The sequence below is a fragment of the Protopterus annectens genome, chromosome 2.part1 (assembly GCF_019279795.1).
Source record: "Protopterus annectens isolate FY-2018-M chromosome 2.part1, PAN1.0, whole genome shotgun sequence".
Lineage (NCBI taxonomy): Eukaryota > Metazoa > Chordata > Ceratodontiformes > Protopteridae > Protopterus > Protopterus annectens.
The window spans coordinates 86,006,069-86,021,266 of record NC_056729.1 but is presented as its reverse complement, the minus strand read 5'-3'; the positions used below and the strand labels follow the sequence as shown (position 1 = coordinate 86,021,266).

The window sequence follows — 15,198 nt, the reverse complement described above, 5'->3', positions numbered from 1 at the left end:
GTCTGTTGTGTTTCATAATATACATTACTGAATTATTAGCAAATTTATTACATTGAGGTACAGAACTTCTATCAGAAAATAAAGGTTTAGCAAAAGTATCTAGTTCAGCAAGAACATTTTCTTTAGTTTTATCAATCATCACTTTATTACGTGTTTATACTCCTATAAATCAAAAAAAAATGGGGCAAAGTTTATATTCACAATGCATATCCAAACTATGGAACTATCTCCCAAATTCAATCAGAACTATATCTAGCTTCCATGTAGTTAAGGCCACACACAAAGAATTTCTCACTAACTCATGGCTGTGCCCCTGCATCTCACCTGTATGATCTATATTAACAAATACTTTACATTCTTACCCACCCTCTCATCATACTGTGCATCTATACCTTTCAACACCTGCCCTCTCCCCACTCTTAGGGCAGACCTGTATCTTTTTTTTTCCTAGCAATTCCAGTAATTTGTTATGGACTGTAAGCCAAATTGTCAAGATTTCATTTTTCATAAGTTGTTGTCAAGTCATCATACTTGGGTAACACCAGTGTACCTCAAACTTTTGCTGTTCCATGTGAGCAGTATAAAGAAAAACAGTAGAAATGCTATGCCCCACACCAACCAAAGTAAGCAAAAAGGATGCTGGAAAACATGCATTTCCCAATGCACTGTCTATAAAGAAGGGTGAAAAGGAGGGAAAAGGTGTGACTCGGGCCAGCCACAAAGAGTTTTCATAGCAGCTGGGCTGGGGGGAGCATGTGGGCAGTTTATATTAGCCTTCTGTTTGCAAGACATCAAATATGATTTAACCATCTAGTGTACATCACTGATCTTACATGGGAACTGCTTGATTGATGTATTCACGTAGAAATACACTGTAGAGAGACCCCACTAAGACTTCAGTTAGGGTTCACTCCATTTCATATATCTGCCTCATCTCCTGTATGAATTCCTATACTCTTTTGTCAGATCCCCTCTGATACTAAAACTAAAGCACAATTCTGTCTTACTGAAAGTATTACTGTGTACCTCTCTGTGGTTGTCTGTCAAAAGTGACACTGCATACCTGTGCAGTGCAGGACAGGGGCAGTTAGGCAACCACCAGAGGTACTGAAAGCACAGTGCGAGTTACATCAAGCAATGCATATACACAATGATAACAAGAGACCCATGGGACATCACCACATTCACCCCTAAATCTGAAAAGCAAAACAGGGAAAAGTGGTTGGGAGGGTGGCTTAATGGCTAAGGTGTTTGCCTTACAAACACAAGGTGCAGGGTTTGAGTCTCACAAGGGATAATTGACTAGGCTTAAAATGGCTTGCAAGGGCAGTTAGCTTGGTACTAAACTATGAACTATGAAAAGCTTTTTAATAACAACTGACTATGATATTGAAGAGTAGACTGTGTTCTTATAAATTAAAGTGGATTTATGCAAGGGAACAAGAGGTGCACACTGTAGATATACTGTAGTCACTGACTGATTAGTGAAAGGAAGGCAGATTACCATTCCATGTCCCCATTTCTAAATTTTTCTTTCAAAACAATGCATATCATCATGAACAACTCTAACACACACAGTTTACATTAACAGTCCTGTGTGCAACTCAATCTGTACTTTATTTTAACAGGGAAAGTGTCAGGCATATACAACATAACATACTAAACTACCTCCAGCAGGTAAACTGAAAATATATGCATTATATAATAGTAATGACTAATATACATAATGGCAGGATAAAAAATTATAGTTTGCAATGTAAACTTTATATTCCACGTAAGAAGTCCAAATTGCCTGCTTTATACCTCAAACTTAGTGTGTGTGCACTTGTGTGTTTTACATGTTTATGCATAATATGCACTATTCACTGTTTAAACAAAATTTGCTCTACATCTGACATAAATGCATAAGAATGCTTGTAGAAACAATTAGCAGTAGTTTCAGCAAACTAATATCTTAAAAGCATCATATGGAGTATGTGGCATGTGGGCTTACCATTCCACAATTCTGCTGTTTTAAACAGCTTTTAATACACTAAATAACCCTCTTTCTCATCAGACTAACTGATGGATGCTAGATGATGAATGTTGCAGAGTCCCTTGCTGTGATCTGGTACAGTACGGTCTGTAATTATGTACTGTCCCCGTACATCATCTGTTCCTTGCAAGTGCCTGTGTACAGAAGGAAGATGGACAGCTGCAGTGCTGTATCTCTGGCTCAGCTGAACAGACATCTGACTCTAATTGCAATAAGCAGCTTGATATGGCGCTAGTTATACAAAGCCAAAGTGTTACAACAAAATAATCAGAGAGAGCAGAAAACTGCCATTTCTGGGTTAGTAAGAGACCTGTGCTGTCTGCTAACCTGATGGGCGGTAGAAAGTATGATTAATGAATTAAGTATAATGACATCAAGCACTTAATTAGCACAATAAAAAAGGTCACAGATTATCCATGCATGCATTTCATGAACATCAATGATTTGGAGAACTTTGTGGATGCTGTACTTTGCCTGTATGTTTGTATAACTACCATGTATGGCAAATCCAGTTTCAAACAGTCCAGGACTATAACCACAGAACAACATTTACTAAAACACTCCTTTTTGGATTTTTTACATGCATGAATGAGAGGTAGCATACCTACGGAAGCCAGATCCTGCATGTTTTCAGGGCATCTGGTGGTATTATGAGTTGTACTGATTCTGGAGCTGCTCTATCTACCTATGCATGATCCTCTAAAACAAACCTGCTATGATTTAGTTACTGGATTCTCTGAATTAAACATACTAACAAACAAAATGTGCATAAGTAAATCAATACATTAAATAAGGGTACGCATAGATTGCCTGGCTAATAACATTGCTCACAAGATGCATAGATGAGAGAAGCAATAAAGTGCTCCGATATGCAAAGATAAAAGTATGAGCACACGTGAATCTCACAAGCAGCCTCCAGTTAACCTCTAGCAAAGATTTACAATGTTAGCAAAGTATTTCTTAGCTAAAATTCATTAATTTAAATCTCAGGTTGCAACCTTTGAACATAGAAGGTTTCTCTATAAAGCTTCAGAAACAAAGAAAAAATTGCCAAGAATGCACCATTCCTTTTGGAAAATGTATACAAATCTGAAGCAGCCTAAAATGTGCAACACAACAGATACGCATTTTCAAGACATTGCAAATCAAACCTTACACCATGTCAGTAAAACATTAAATTCTGCAAAAAAATTAGTTACTATGATTCAAGTAAAATACAGAAGAGCAACCATATTTTTCTCCATCCAGAAGAAAAAAGAAAATATTTTATCTTAGTCCACTAAACTTTACAAAAATGTTGACCTCACGCAAGGTCTGACTGGTTACATTTTTAATAAAATATACAGTAGTACAAAGAAAAATGTAAACTCGACACGATAGAAACAAACATACAAAAACTTCCAAAGAAAAATCAAAAACAGTTATAATTGCACTATCAATTCCTGAATGGTTTAATCCTTCCTTCTGTTGCTTTCCGTACATTACTAGACCAGCAGGATTTGTTCTCAGTAAATGGCACGTAATTTAATAACAAAGAATGACAGCTTAAAGGCTCTGCAGGAATCTAAAAATTCCACAAAAGTGTCAAAACTCGTGCTGCTGTTTCTTATTCATGCACAGCAACAATCAGAGGGACTGAGTTCTAATGTTTTCACATAATGGCAGAGCAACAAACCACAAACCAAATTCTGGCTGACAATGTTCCTATTCAATAAGCAACAGCCTTCAGTGCATTCAGTAATGTAGAGTAAACTGGCAGAGTTGACAAGTGTTTTACAGTACTCTATATCTTAACTGTGTCTTAACTGTTTTTGTTTACTGACCTCTTATACCAAAACTATATACAGCACTAAGTCTCAAGAGTGTACAGAGATAACTTACCCATCCATTTTCTAAGCCACCTGTCCAATCAGAATCACAATGGTTGCCAGCTTAGGAGAGTAGGAGAGTCTCCCATAATCTAAGCAACAGTCTCCTTTTGGGGGGTCCCACAGGCAAACTGAGGGTTATAGTTCCACTGTGTCCTGCATCTGCCATGGGGTGTTCTCCAGTGAGTGGGTTATGCCTTGTACTGTGGTGGGAAGTTCTCAAAAAATAATTATAAATGTGCCAACCCCCCCCCCCCCCGATCTCGCCTTGTACTCTGGTGGGAAGTCCTCAATAAAATCATTATAATGTGCCCAACCCCCCCCCCGATTTCGCCTCACACCACATAAAGTAGCAGTGGCTAATTTCAGAGATCCTCCTGGGTTGCTCAGCTTTTCACTCTGTTGTGAACAGTGAACCTCATCTACCCTGTGAAGAAACTAACATCAGTAGTTTGTATCGGTGATCTTATCCTATCAGCCACTAGCCAAAGCTCATAGCATTACAGGATAATGGGGGCAGGTGGTGGTGGGGAACAGATGGACAGACGAAGCAGTGAATGGTGAGTTCCGTCCTAGGACAATTCATGATCCTTGACTGCACTCCAGTATAATATTTGTAACATGGTTGTCACTAGACTAGTCCTGCTCAGTCTCCTAAACCCCTCTGCCTTTACCTGTGAACAAGACCCCAAAATACTTAAATTCCTCCTCCTCCTGAGGTACACGACCCTTCCCACCTGCAGGAGGCCACTCGATCTTTTGATTTGGAGTGCCATATTTCATCAAGGTCGCTTCGTACTTTTTCAGATACCCATTCCGCTGCATTTTAGAGATCACAGGTACTAGGATCAGTGGCTGAAATTATTCACATTTCATGTTGTCAGACAGCAGGGCAAGCCAAAAGGTTGCTAGGAAGGTTTTGTGAAGAACATTTACAAACAAGTGCATACGATTCCAGATAGTCTTACGAAAATACATTCTGGTAGTAGATACTGGCTACATTTCCATCTATGATGCCAACAGTTTAGGCTCAGAAATAGGTCTGGAAACATGCAAAAAATCTTTCTCCAAAGGCGAGAGTACTGAGGATCCAAGCCCCCTACTGAAGGCCCTCTCCCTCTATGACCATGTGTTACAGTATGTGGATGTGTGCACACATGCACAAGTAGGACTGTTTCATTTTATGTTACTCTACATAAATAGTGCACTGATCAAGACTGACCATTTTCAGTCAAAGCCTGAGTGACATAGTTCAGTCAGATAATTGTATAAAAATACAATATACAAGTGTCTGCAAATTTGAAGACAGGCTGTAGGAGCGTACTATACATAAGGGGCATGGAGACAGAAAACACTATGGGCAGACACTCAACTAGACCTACATGTGTGAAGATAAGTGCATACAGGATATTAATGCATGTCTTAGCCTCCTGGATGGTTAAAGGCAGTCCTAGTAATACTGAGGAAATATTTATCTGACCCACTACCATCCACTGGCTTAATGCATGGATGCCTTGAGGCTCTAAGTTGCTGAAATACAAAAATTCCCATTTGTCAGTGACTGAATATGGGCCAAGAGCCCAAAACGTTCTTTATTCTAAAGTGGGGATTAGTTGAGCAATGATGGTCCTATAAAGAAGAAGAAAGAATGCACACACTGATTTCACTGCATGACTGTCCTACTTGCTGTACAACTATTACCATTCTAATGGATTCAGTGAGAAAGTTAAGTATAGACAAGTTGTGGACTAGGCAAAATGGTAAAAGAGAAGATGGTGGTAAAGAAAATGTTAATAAGTTGTTTCAGAACCATAGACTTTGAACCATTTAACAGTCAGGGCATCACTTTCACTTGTATGTGCTGGAGTGCATCCTTGTACATTGTGATTTGTTACAGTTCAGACTTATCCTACAATTACTGCCTCCACTAATTCATGGGCAGGATTGGCATAAGGGTTAAGGGCTTTGCATCACAGATACTAGGTACGGGGTTTATTTCTGACTTCTGATTTGGTGTGTAATAATAGTCTTCAGACTGATAGCCTTGTATTTACCTGTGAACCAATAACAGACGAGCAGTTAACATTAGGGGGTTGGAGTTTGTCATAATGGTGAAGGTGTTTACCTGTCCGACAGAAGGTACATACTATGATTCTCTTCTTCAGAAAATTGCCTAAGCTTAAAATGCCCTGCAGCAACAGCTAGCCTAGTACTTACCTATGAAACTATGAACCTATAGCATTTTTACATCCACCCAAAGCTAGTATTACTTCTTTGGCTGTCCAGGTTACCAAAATATTAAGCAAGTGCAATCTCTTTTAAGCTTCTCTGACAATCTGCAGTGCAGTCTATTTCTGAAAACTTCCTGGGCAATTAATCAATGTTTCCCTACCTATTGATCTTTCAAGAGCAATACTCAAAGGGAAACTTGTTTCTTCAGGTAGACAAGGTGAGAACATTACACCTCCATTTAATAAGTAGTGTCAAGGCAGCCCCTAATCTAGATTCAATAGACAACAGAACGACTACCCCAATCCATACTGCGGTTAAAAGTTCAGTGCCCACTGACAAGTTCATACAGTAAGTGTCTCAGTCCTGTCTGGAATTTCCTGGGACATTATCCTTCTACAGGATGACTAATGAAGTGGGAAACACCCCAGACTAGAGTATTTATCACTACACTGTAGTTTCTCAAGTTCAAATGGCAAGTAAGTAGCATTACACCCACACTTTCATGGAGTCCACCATAAACCTTTCTCACAGTCTGAAAGAATGTGCAAATGAGACTGATCATTCTTACACAGAAAAGGCAAGGAAGCCATGCCACATTCCCCAGAACATCTGTCACTCCCTTTCACCTCATAAACATAAAAGTGAAAGAATTCTTGTGCTGCTCAAAACAATTACTGAAGTAAATAAACCTCTAAAAAAGAAGGTACAAAATAAATGCACCTTCAAATTTACTTTCAGTGCACCTGCAGTCACACTGGTTTTTGATCTCAGTACAGATTCAAACTTCTGCCATGTGGCTGAAAATAGGTAATTTATTCATCTAGTCAGTCACACTACAAATGTCTGTTAAGGACAGGAATTAAGTGCCATTTTTAACAGATTATTTGGCAAGAGATGACATTACTAGAGTAAGAAATATGACCTCAGCCAGATAAGGTCAAGATCCCAAATGCACTTGGTACACTGTGCGACTTAAAGCCAATATGAACACAACCACCAACACATTCAAAGTGTAAAATCCTGTCCATGAAATAAAACATAACACAACCATTCTTATCTGACTATCCATCTTCACAGTAGGTTAAACTAATAAACTCTTACGCCCAGTGCAAAAGCATACAAAGCAAAGAGTGTATAAAAAAGGACTTTGTTCACATTTAACAGAGAACTGCACTAATGTACATGACGTGTGTGTAGCACTAGTGTGACCCTCCCCCCTTTGTTTATAACATTTTTATATCCAAATCACCACAGCTGTTTTATTGTAGCCAAGAATCTCAAATGTATAGAAATTTACTGGCCATTTTTTCCTTGACAGGCCCCTGCTTCATTGACAACAATCAACATGGGGTGATTGTTCACACATTACACATTCTTATTCAGAGCTATCGAACTGTGGGTGTGTGGGGGGTGCATGTGTGTCAGCTACAAACTGTTTTAAAAAATAATCAGATTGATGTATAATTGGTGAATGTTCAGATTGTTTTCTTACAAGATACCTTATCTAATTAACATTTGGGAAGCTTCACACTTCAAAAACACATTATCACTGTCCACTGGATCAAGGAAGTATCTTAGCTTTAACAATGGAAAACGAAGCAAGTTACAGAATGTATTTTACCAGTTATATAACTACCTCATAAACACTGGCATTGAATGACTCATGCCAGCAATAACTCAACAATACAAAGATTCCCCAGGGTGTTATAAAATATTAGTCTAATGCAGGGGAAAATAAATAAATAAAACCACACAACCAGAAGGAAATGCCAGAACAAGCAACATCAAACGCAACGAATGGCACACATTTGCTTCAAATTACAGAATGTGCAAAATAATCAAAATAAATGCACACTGCATGTTTTTATACATTTCTGTTTTACCCCAGTTGTTATGCCAACAACTCTGACTCTTTGTGCAATTAACAGAAGGGCAGACATGGAGACAGGCGTTCTCCTATCAAGCAGTACCTGTCCTTTCAATCGTAATGAGCTTGCAAGATCCCCATGGAGTAGTTACAATTACAAGCAGGTGGCAGAGCAAAGCTGGACAAACAGAACAACAGTGTAGATGCATCTTTTGCACATGTATGCTGACATCTCAATTAAACTTGAAAACAATCCCAGGCGCATTTTTTTTTTTTTTTATTATTTCTAAGCCTAAACCATAAAGCCCTTAGCAACAGCGGGCAAGCCCTTGCATGTCACATCAGCAAGTTAAATATTTTACAGAGCCTGCCAGGCAATCAAATAAGTTTGAACTTGGAAATGAGTTATCTTTTTACTTACCTTTGTTTCATAAGATAATAGATTTTTAGCTGTAAATGCCCCAAAACAACAAGATACAAACAATGTGCACCAGACATACCCCACCACCACCACCACCACCACACACACAAATGAGCAGCTGCAGGAAGACAGATTATTTAGATGATTTTTCTTACCAGCCTGTTTATACGGACAAAATCTTCTGGTGTTTTGGCCCATGGTGGAAGTTCCACATCAGACACAACTGTCCCATCATCCATCACTCCCAGATTATAATTATTATAGTTGACAAACATTTCTGGGAGATAGTAAAATTCAGGAATCAGCTCCTACAAGCAAACAGATTAAGCAGACTCAGAGATCATGCACTCTTTGTGCAACAGAAGGGTTTCAGTGATGGCTTGCAACTGCAATAAATGCAATACTTAAGTTACATCATTTAACATATTGCCTGAACATCTATAGTCACAGCAAGGACATAATGTAAGTAGTACAGCTGTAAAAGTCAGAATAAAAAAAAAGACAGAAAACATTGGGTCTAAACAAACAATAAGCTAAGACAAAACCCAAGTAACACCCACTCAACAAGGAGACTGAAAATAACTTCCATATTCACTCAAAAAACATGAACTCCAAAGCATACAGAAATTAATTTATTTTGTAAAGTTAAGTGCTTTTGTCCCATTAACATGCAAGGACTTCATCAGAACTGATCATTCTCGTCATCTTACAAATATTTAAGCCCTAGCAACAGGAGATCATGTGACAACAGCAGCAAATCAAAACAATCTAACTTAACACTAATAATTTGTGTTATGACAATGCTAAAAACATGTACAAAAACAATATAAATACATTAAAACAAATTATATTTAAAATGAAGACTGTCACAATTTGGCAGCCTGTAATTTTAGCACACTACTCATTCATAAAACATCACTTAATCCTGGATAAAGACTTGCATCAAATCTAAGCTGTCATAGTAACGCATGATATTCCAGTCTGTGTTTCCAAACCCCATCTGTAAATCACAATAAAAAGTCATGCACTTACCTGTAGACTATCTAACATAGTACAATTATCCCGGCCCCTTGTCAGTCTGCATTTACCTGAGGACAGACAACTTTAGGCTGTTCTTATTAAATAATAGTTAGTGGTCTCCTTATCATCAGAATCAAAGGTCATATCCCACCTTGGCCTTACTTGGTCTTTCAGCTGCATTTCATACCACAGGCCATGGAAGCTTGACAGAAAATATTGGAGCCAACTGTGGCTTGCCTTCAGCAGTTCTCAAGTCACGAGATTGGCAAGCTAACCCTAAGGTTAACTCCTAGGGCAGTTACCTGCTGATGAGCAGAATGCCTCATAGCTCTATGTTACTGATGCTACTATTCACAGGATGTATGCTCCCATTACGGTAGGTCAAGTAAAGCAGAGGAGTATGTCATCACTTTTAAGCATATGATACACAATCTGCAACTTTTTTTAAAATGCAGATATCTGATTTTTGCTAATATGGAAGACTGCCTAATACCCTGGCACTGAAGCTTCATGAATGTGACCCAAATGACAATTAACAGCATAGGTACTGAAGGGGCTGGACTGGGAGGATGAGAGGGACAAGCCATTATTAGCTCACCCATCCCCGTGGGAAGGAAAGTGGCTCTGACTTGCTGCTTTGGGTATCACTTAATGGAAGCAATGGGTGTTGCACCTGCAGATATGAGAAAGCCCACCACACGCAGATTGTGGCTATGATGTTACTAAGTAAGCAGCATTGCACACAGCTCAAGAGAGCGTAGCTGGTGCACTCCCCAGAAAACAGAGGAGAGGCAGACACAGCTGCTCCACTGGACATGAAGATGGCCCACTATTAGCCACATGACTCTTACCACAGGGGAATGAATGGGTTGATCACACTCGCTGGTCAGGTAAAAAAATGAGTCGTATGACTCTCATCTAGCCTGAGGATGCCCTGCTCTTATCCCTAACAAAATGAATGGTCAACTGAGTGAAAGCAAGGAGACACTGAGCAGGTCCAGTGGATGTATGGGACATACCTGTCAACCTGCATATATTGAAAATAGGAATAAAGGCCCTTGAAAAGTAGGTACACCCAGCCAAAAATCTGGAAACTGAATAAGCATAAAATTTGAATATCAAAAGCACATAAACTCTTCCTGCTTCCAGTAGGAATGTGGGATATGATGGAAAAATATAACCATGTTGTCAGAGACAGTGTAAAATCTGCAAACGTTAATGATCTGTAATGCAAAATTCTGTCACACAGGGTCATTTTTGCTTCTGAAAAAAACATATGTAAGAAATGTGTTCTCTTTCTTTAAATTACTGGTGTCACTAGTATGTTGGTCACACAGTGCAGTTTTCTGTATACTAGACAGCTTCAGAAATCACAATCCATCCATCCACAACCTCCTTTTCCCATTTTGGCATAAGGAGTCGGGGTGTCACTTCAACAGTGACAATCATCTAGAGTCAAGGTTTACACCTGCCACAGTAGTTCATACACACACACACACACACACACACACACACACACACACACACACACACACACCCCTACAGCCAATTTAGTGTGTCCAATCCACCTGCTGCATGACTTTGGAATGTGGGAGGAAACTGGAGCACCAGAAGGAAACCCAGATGAACACAAGGGAGAACATGCAGACTCCACACAGTAGGCACCATAGCTGAGAATCAAAACGGGAACCTCTTGCTGTAAAGCGACTACACTATCCATTGCACCACTGTGTCACTGTCTGGCAGTTGACTTAGAGGATTAAGGAACTGCTAATGAGCTGTTTCCTGTGGTCCAGGGGTGCAAGGTTTGATTACCTCAGCCTGTGTGACTATGAGCAAGTCATTAAACCAGACAGCACTCCTGTGCTGAGCATGAAAATGGTCTATGGAGATCACTGCTCTACCCTGAAGAACAAATTCAAAAATGACATAAGATGACAGAGTCAGAAAAAAAAATGTGAACGAGTAAATCAAGCCTGAAAATAGGCACATACCTCCAAAAATAGGTACATCCTAAATCAGGCTTGAAAACAGGAGTGGTCCACCAAAAAATGGGCAGTTGAGAGATCTAGGAAGGGATTTGGGGGACATGGAATATTACTAAAAAAGTGAAGACAGAGCTTACATTGGCCACTCATCACAGGCTTCTTAGATTTCCCCTATAATGTTGCACTGGAAGAATCAGTTGGACTTTGTTACAGAAGTAAAACACCGTGACACTCTACATGACAGTGCACTGCTGGTGAATGACAACGTACTGATGACTGTATCACCTCCATCTGAAGAAAGCCATGTCATTTCAGCCACATACATGGTTACAGTTTGTGTGTATAGATGTTGCCATGTGTAGAGTTCTGCTTTGTTCTGAAAAGACAGTTTATATACAGATCTTGAAAATAAAAGCACCGACCTTGCAAGGCTTAAAATAAAACCAATTTTTAATACACAAGAGTACAAGGTAAAACAAAGTAAGCACTTTCATGGTTCTCACACAGCTTCATCAGACATTCTCAATACAGAAAGAAAGCAATCAAATAAGATTACAAAGGAACAATCAAACCAATAAAAGACAATCCTCTAATTAAAAGGACTATACTAGTGTTTCAGAGGGTGTGCCTTCAAAAAAGGTTTTAAAGTAAAAACACCATTGAGACTTGGAGGTCTCTCTGCATGAAGAAGCAGTATCCATTTCTGTTCTGCTGCTTTTGTATGATTAGGTAGGTCACCACCTCTCATATTTAAGTCTAAAACCTGAAGTACAAAAAATTTAAAAACATGTGTTACCCCACTTTCTGAAGTATGTAATGCCAAAGCATTACTTTCTTTTTTATTCCTAATGTCCCTTTGGTGCTCTAAAACCCTTTCTTTAAGGGATCTATTAGTCTTAACTGGCAGGAGGCAAAGTAAACAATGTTAGCTGTTTTACAATCAGTATAAAAACGAACATTAATGGTAAAACCTATGTTGGGATGTGTATGTTTGGAAGGTACTAATATATTTACAAGCTGAACAATTCCTACAGGGAAAGGTGCCAGTCCTAGTAGGCTCTAACCTATTGTTAACAGAGGAAGACCTATAACAAAGATGCTTCTTCAAGGACTTGTTTATTCCTAAAAGAGAAATGGGGTGTCTCACCAATCTTCCTCTGAGTTCTGGTACACAATTCAAAAGTTTCCAGTTATCCCTAATAATATCACAAACATTGCTGATGTCACTAGAATATTGTAATGAAACCCTAAAAATCTTTCTGTCGGCCACTGGCGACACAACTGGATCATTACTGAACAGACCAGCCTCAAAATGAGGTTTACACCTACCTTCCCTCTGTGTCCAGGCTTCTGAGATACATGCATCTATCTCAGGACCAGTATAGCCCCTCTCAAGAAATTCCTGTTTCAATAATTTGCGGGCTTTATGTGCAGCCTGATTATCGTTATGCAAGCGTAACAATCTATACACTTGGCCCTTCAAAACATTACGAGGGATATGTCTAGGGTACATACTTCTTTTATGTAAAAGAAAATTTTTCCATATAGGTTTCCTGTAAATGTTAGTAGTAAGATTAGCTAGGTCAGACCTGTTCAATTGAACATCCAAAAAAATCTATATTTTCAACAGAATATTTGTGTAAATCTAAGGAAACTAGTTATTTAATGTAGAAATTCAGTAAAACTTTCCAGTTGTTCCACAGTCCCTAGCCATAACAAAAAATATCGTCCACAAAACGAACATACCAATGGACACAATCAAAATAAATATTCTTGCGTGTTAACAAGTCTTTTCCCATTGTACAAGTGCTAGGTTGGCGTAGCTATTTGCACAAGCAGTGCCCATAGCCACACCAACCTTCTGCAGAAAAAAATTCACGTTCAAAAATCCAGACATTATTTTCCAACACAATATCAAGTAGAGAGCAAATAAGTGTGACCATGTCTCCTGTAAAGCAATTATTCTCAACTAGGAATGACCTAATGCTATCCACTCGCCAGTCATTGGGGATTCTAGAAAATAAAGACTCAATATCTAAGGTAACAAAAATATAATCCCTACCAACGTCCAACATTTTAAACAAAGTCTTTCCAAAAACGTTTTACTATCCTTCAAAACACTGTCTCAAATTCCATTTCAAGGGTTTTAATGAGATCATCAAGTATTTATGACACAATCAAGGCCCCCTATGTTGCAAGATTTGAGCTCACTGTCAAGAATTGCTCAGTCTGTATTCATAACTCATTTTTTGACCTTTTGTATCCCATGCATTCAGAATCCCACCTATTTAAATGCCTGTTTGTTTACTGTACCACAGTGAGGGCACTCAAATCATAGCTGGTTCCAAAACCATGCTGGAGATCATCGTCACATGATCCTTTACATTTACTGCTCCGCTTCTGGACAGTCAACTATGTTCCCCAATCTGGGTGGGAAACTCTGAGACTTCCTGCAGAAGGTCCCATACAGATTACTTATTAAAGAAGGTGTTTTAAATTCCAAAAATAATCCAAACATTCCAAATTCCTTTTATTGCTATTTTAATGTTAACTCCCTGTCCTTACTATATTAGTTTTATTGTTCTAGTTTTGTTAGGTTGCTGTTTTCACTGTGAAGTGCTTAAATACATTCAGTCTCAAAATCATAAGCAATACATACTTAACCTGAATCACTTTTATAAGAAAACACTGGTAGAAATGTGCAGCTTAATTTTATTTTCCTGTTAGCAGTACATTGAAAAAGTCACTTTTAATTTTATTTAACTGTTAGCATTTGGAGGTTACATGTGCAAAAACAGGAAAAGGGGTAGAGGATGGCTGGATTAGGAGGTTTACATACTTAAAAGTACAAATAGAAGCAATAATACTTTTCTAAATGTCGTCAGAATTAAAACAAAAAAAGACATATACAGTACAAGATTCATATGACTTCATCAAGTGGTTTACCTGCATTACAGACATGGCGGCACTCTGAAATAAATAACCACAAGAGGGAAACAAAGACTGAAGTTAAGACAGTGAAAGCTATTAAGTTTATGTTGCCAATTTTTGAATTCATACTGCAGAAACTTTTCAAGACAGGAAACCCCTTGGGTTGAGCCATCCTTGGTTACGGATTATAAAGTTAAATCAGCTTTAAAACAAAATTCATTTTTACAAGAAATTGCCTTTCACCTCACTGTTTACATGAACTCAGTTTTCAGCAGACACAGTGCGCCTTGCATAAACCACAAATGGCAGCCTTTAAATTCTGTACCAGTTAGTACAGAAAAAGTGAATTTTCACGGGTCAGATTTTTTAAGAGTTACAATAATGCATCCCTAGTGACCTATTTAATGTTTAAGTAGCTAAGCAGTAACACAGGCAAGCAAAGGGGCTTGAAATGGAATGAAAGGGGCTTAAGATCATAAAGGCTCAGCATTTATAAATACTGCAAGAACTGATGCTCACAGCAAGAAACTGGTAAAAAAAAAAAGTGTCTGCCTTCTAATGAGCACAAACTGCATGCCTCTTTCATAGAAAAATTATGGGATGGCTCAGCTAGCTGTTACGTGAAAGGGCCTCGTACGGTCATGTCAAAGACCCCAGAGACTATTCAACATCAACTTATACTATGGGTCAACGCAGAGTGATGTTTCTGTCTCCACACAACATGAACACTAACTCTACAGTAGGAGCATTTCTCCAGGCAGGCAAGATCAGAGCAGAGGGTCACCAGTTTATGGACAAGGCCAGACTGTAGTAACTAGAGAAGAGACAGCTAGGAT

General features: G+C 38.7%; 1 protein-coding gene across 1 annotated transcript in view; it reads right to left on the bottom strand.

Moving 5' to 3' along the window:
• Window positions 1-15,198, bottom strand: part of LRBA (LPS responsive beige-like anchor protein) — a 4,045,850-nt gene that overhangs the window by 725,835 nt on the left and 3,304,817 nt on the right. Inside the window, exon 46 of the mRNA XM_044063433.1 lies at window positions 8,579-8,731. Within this exon, the coding sequence (XP_043919368.1) occupies window positions 8,579-8,731 (153 nt within the window). The remainder of the gene's footprint in view (window positions 1-8,578; window positions 8,732-15,198) is intronic.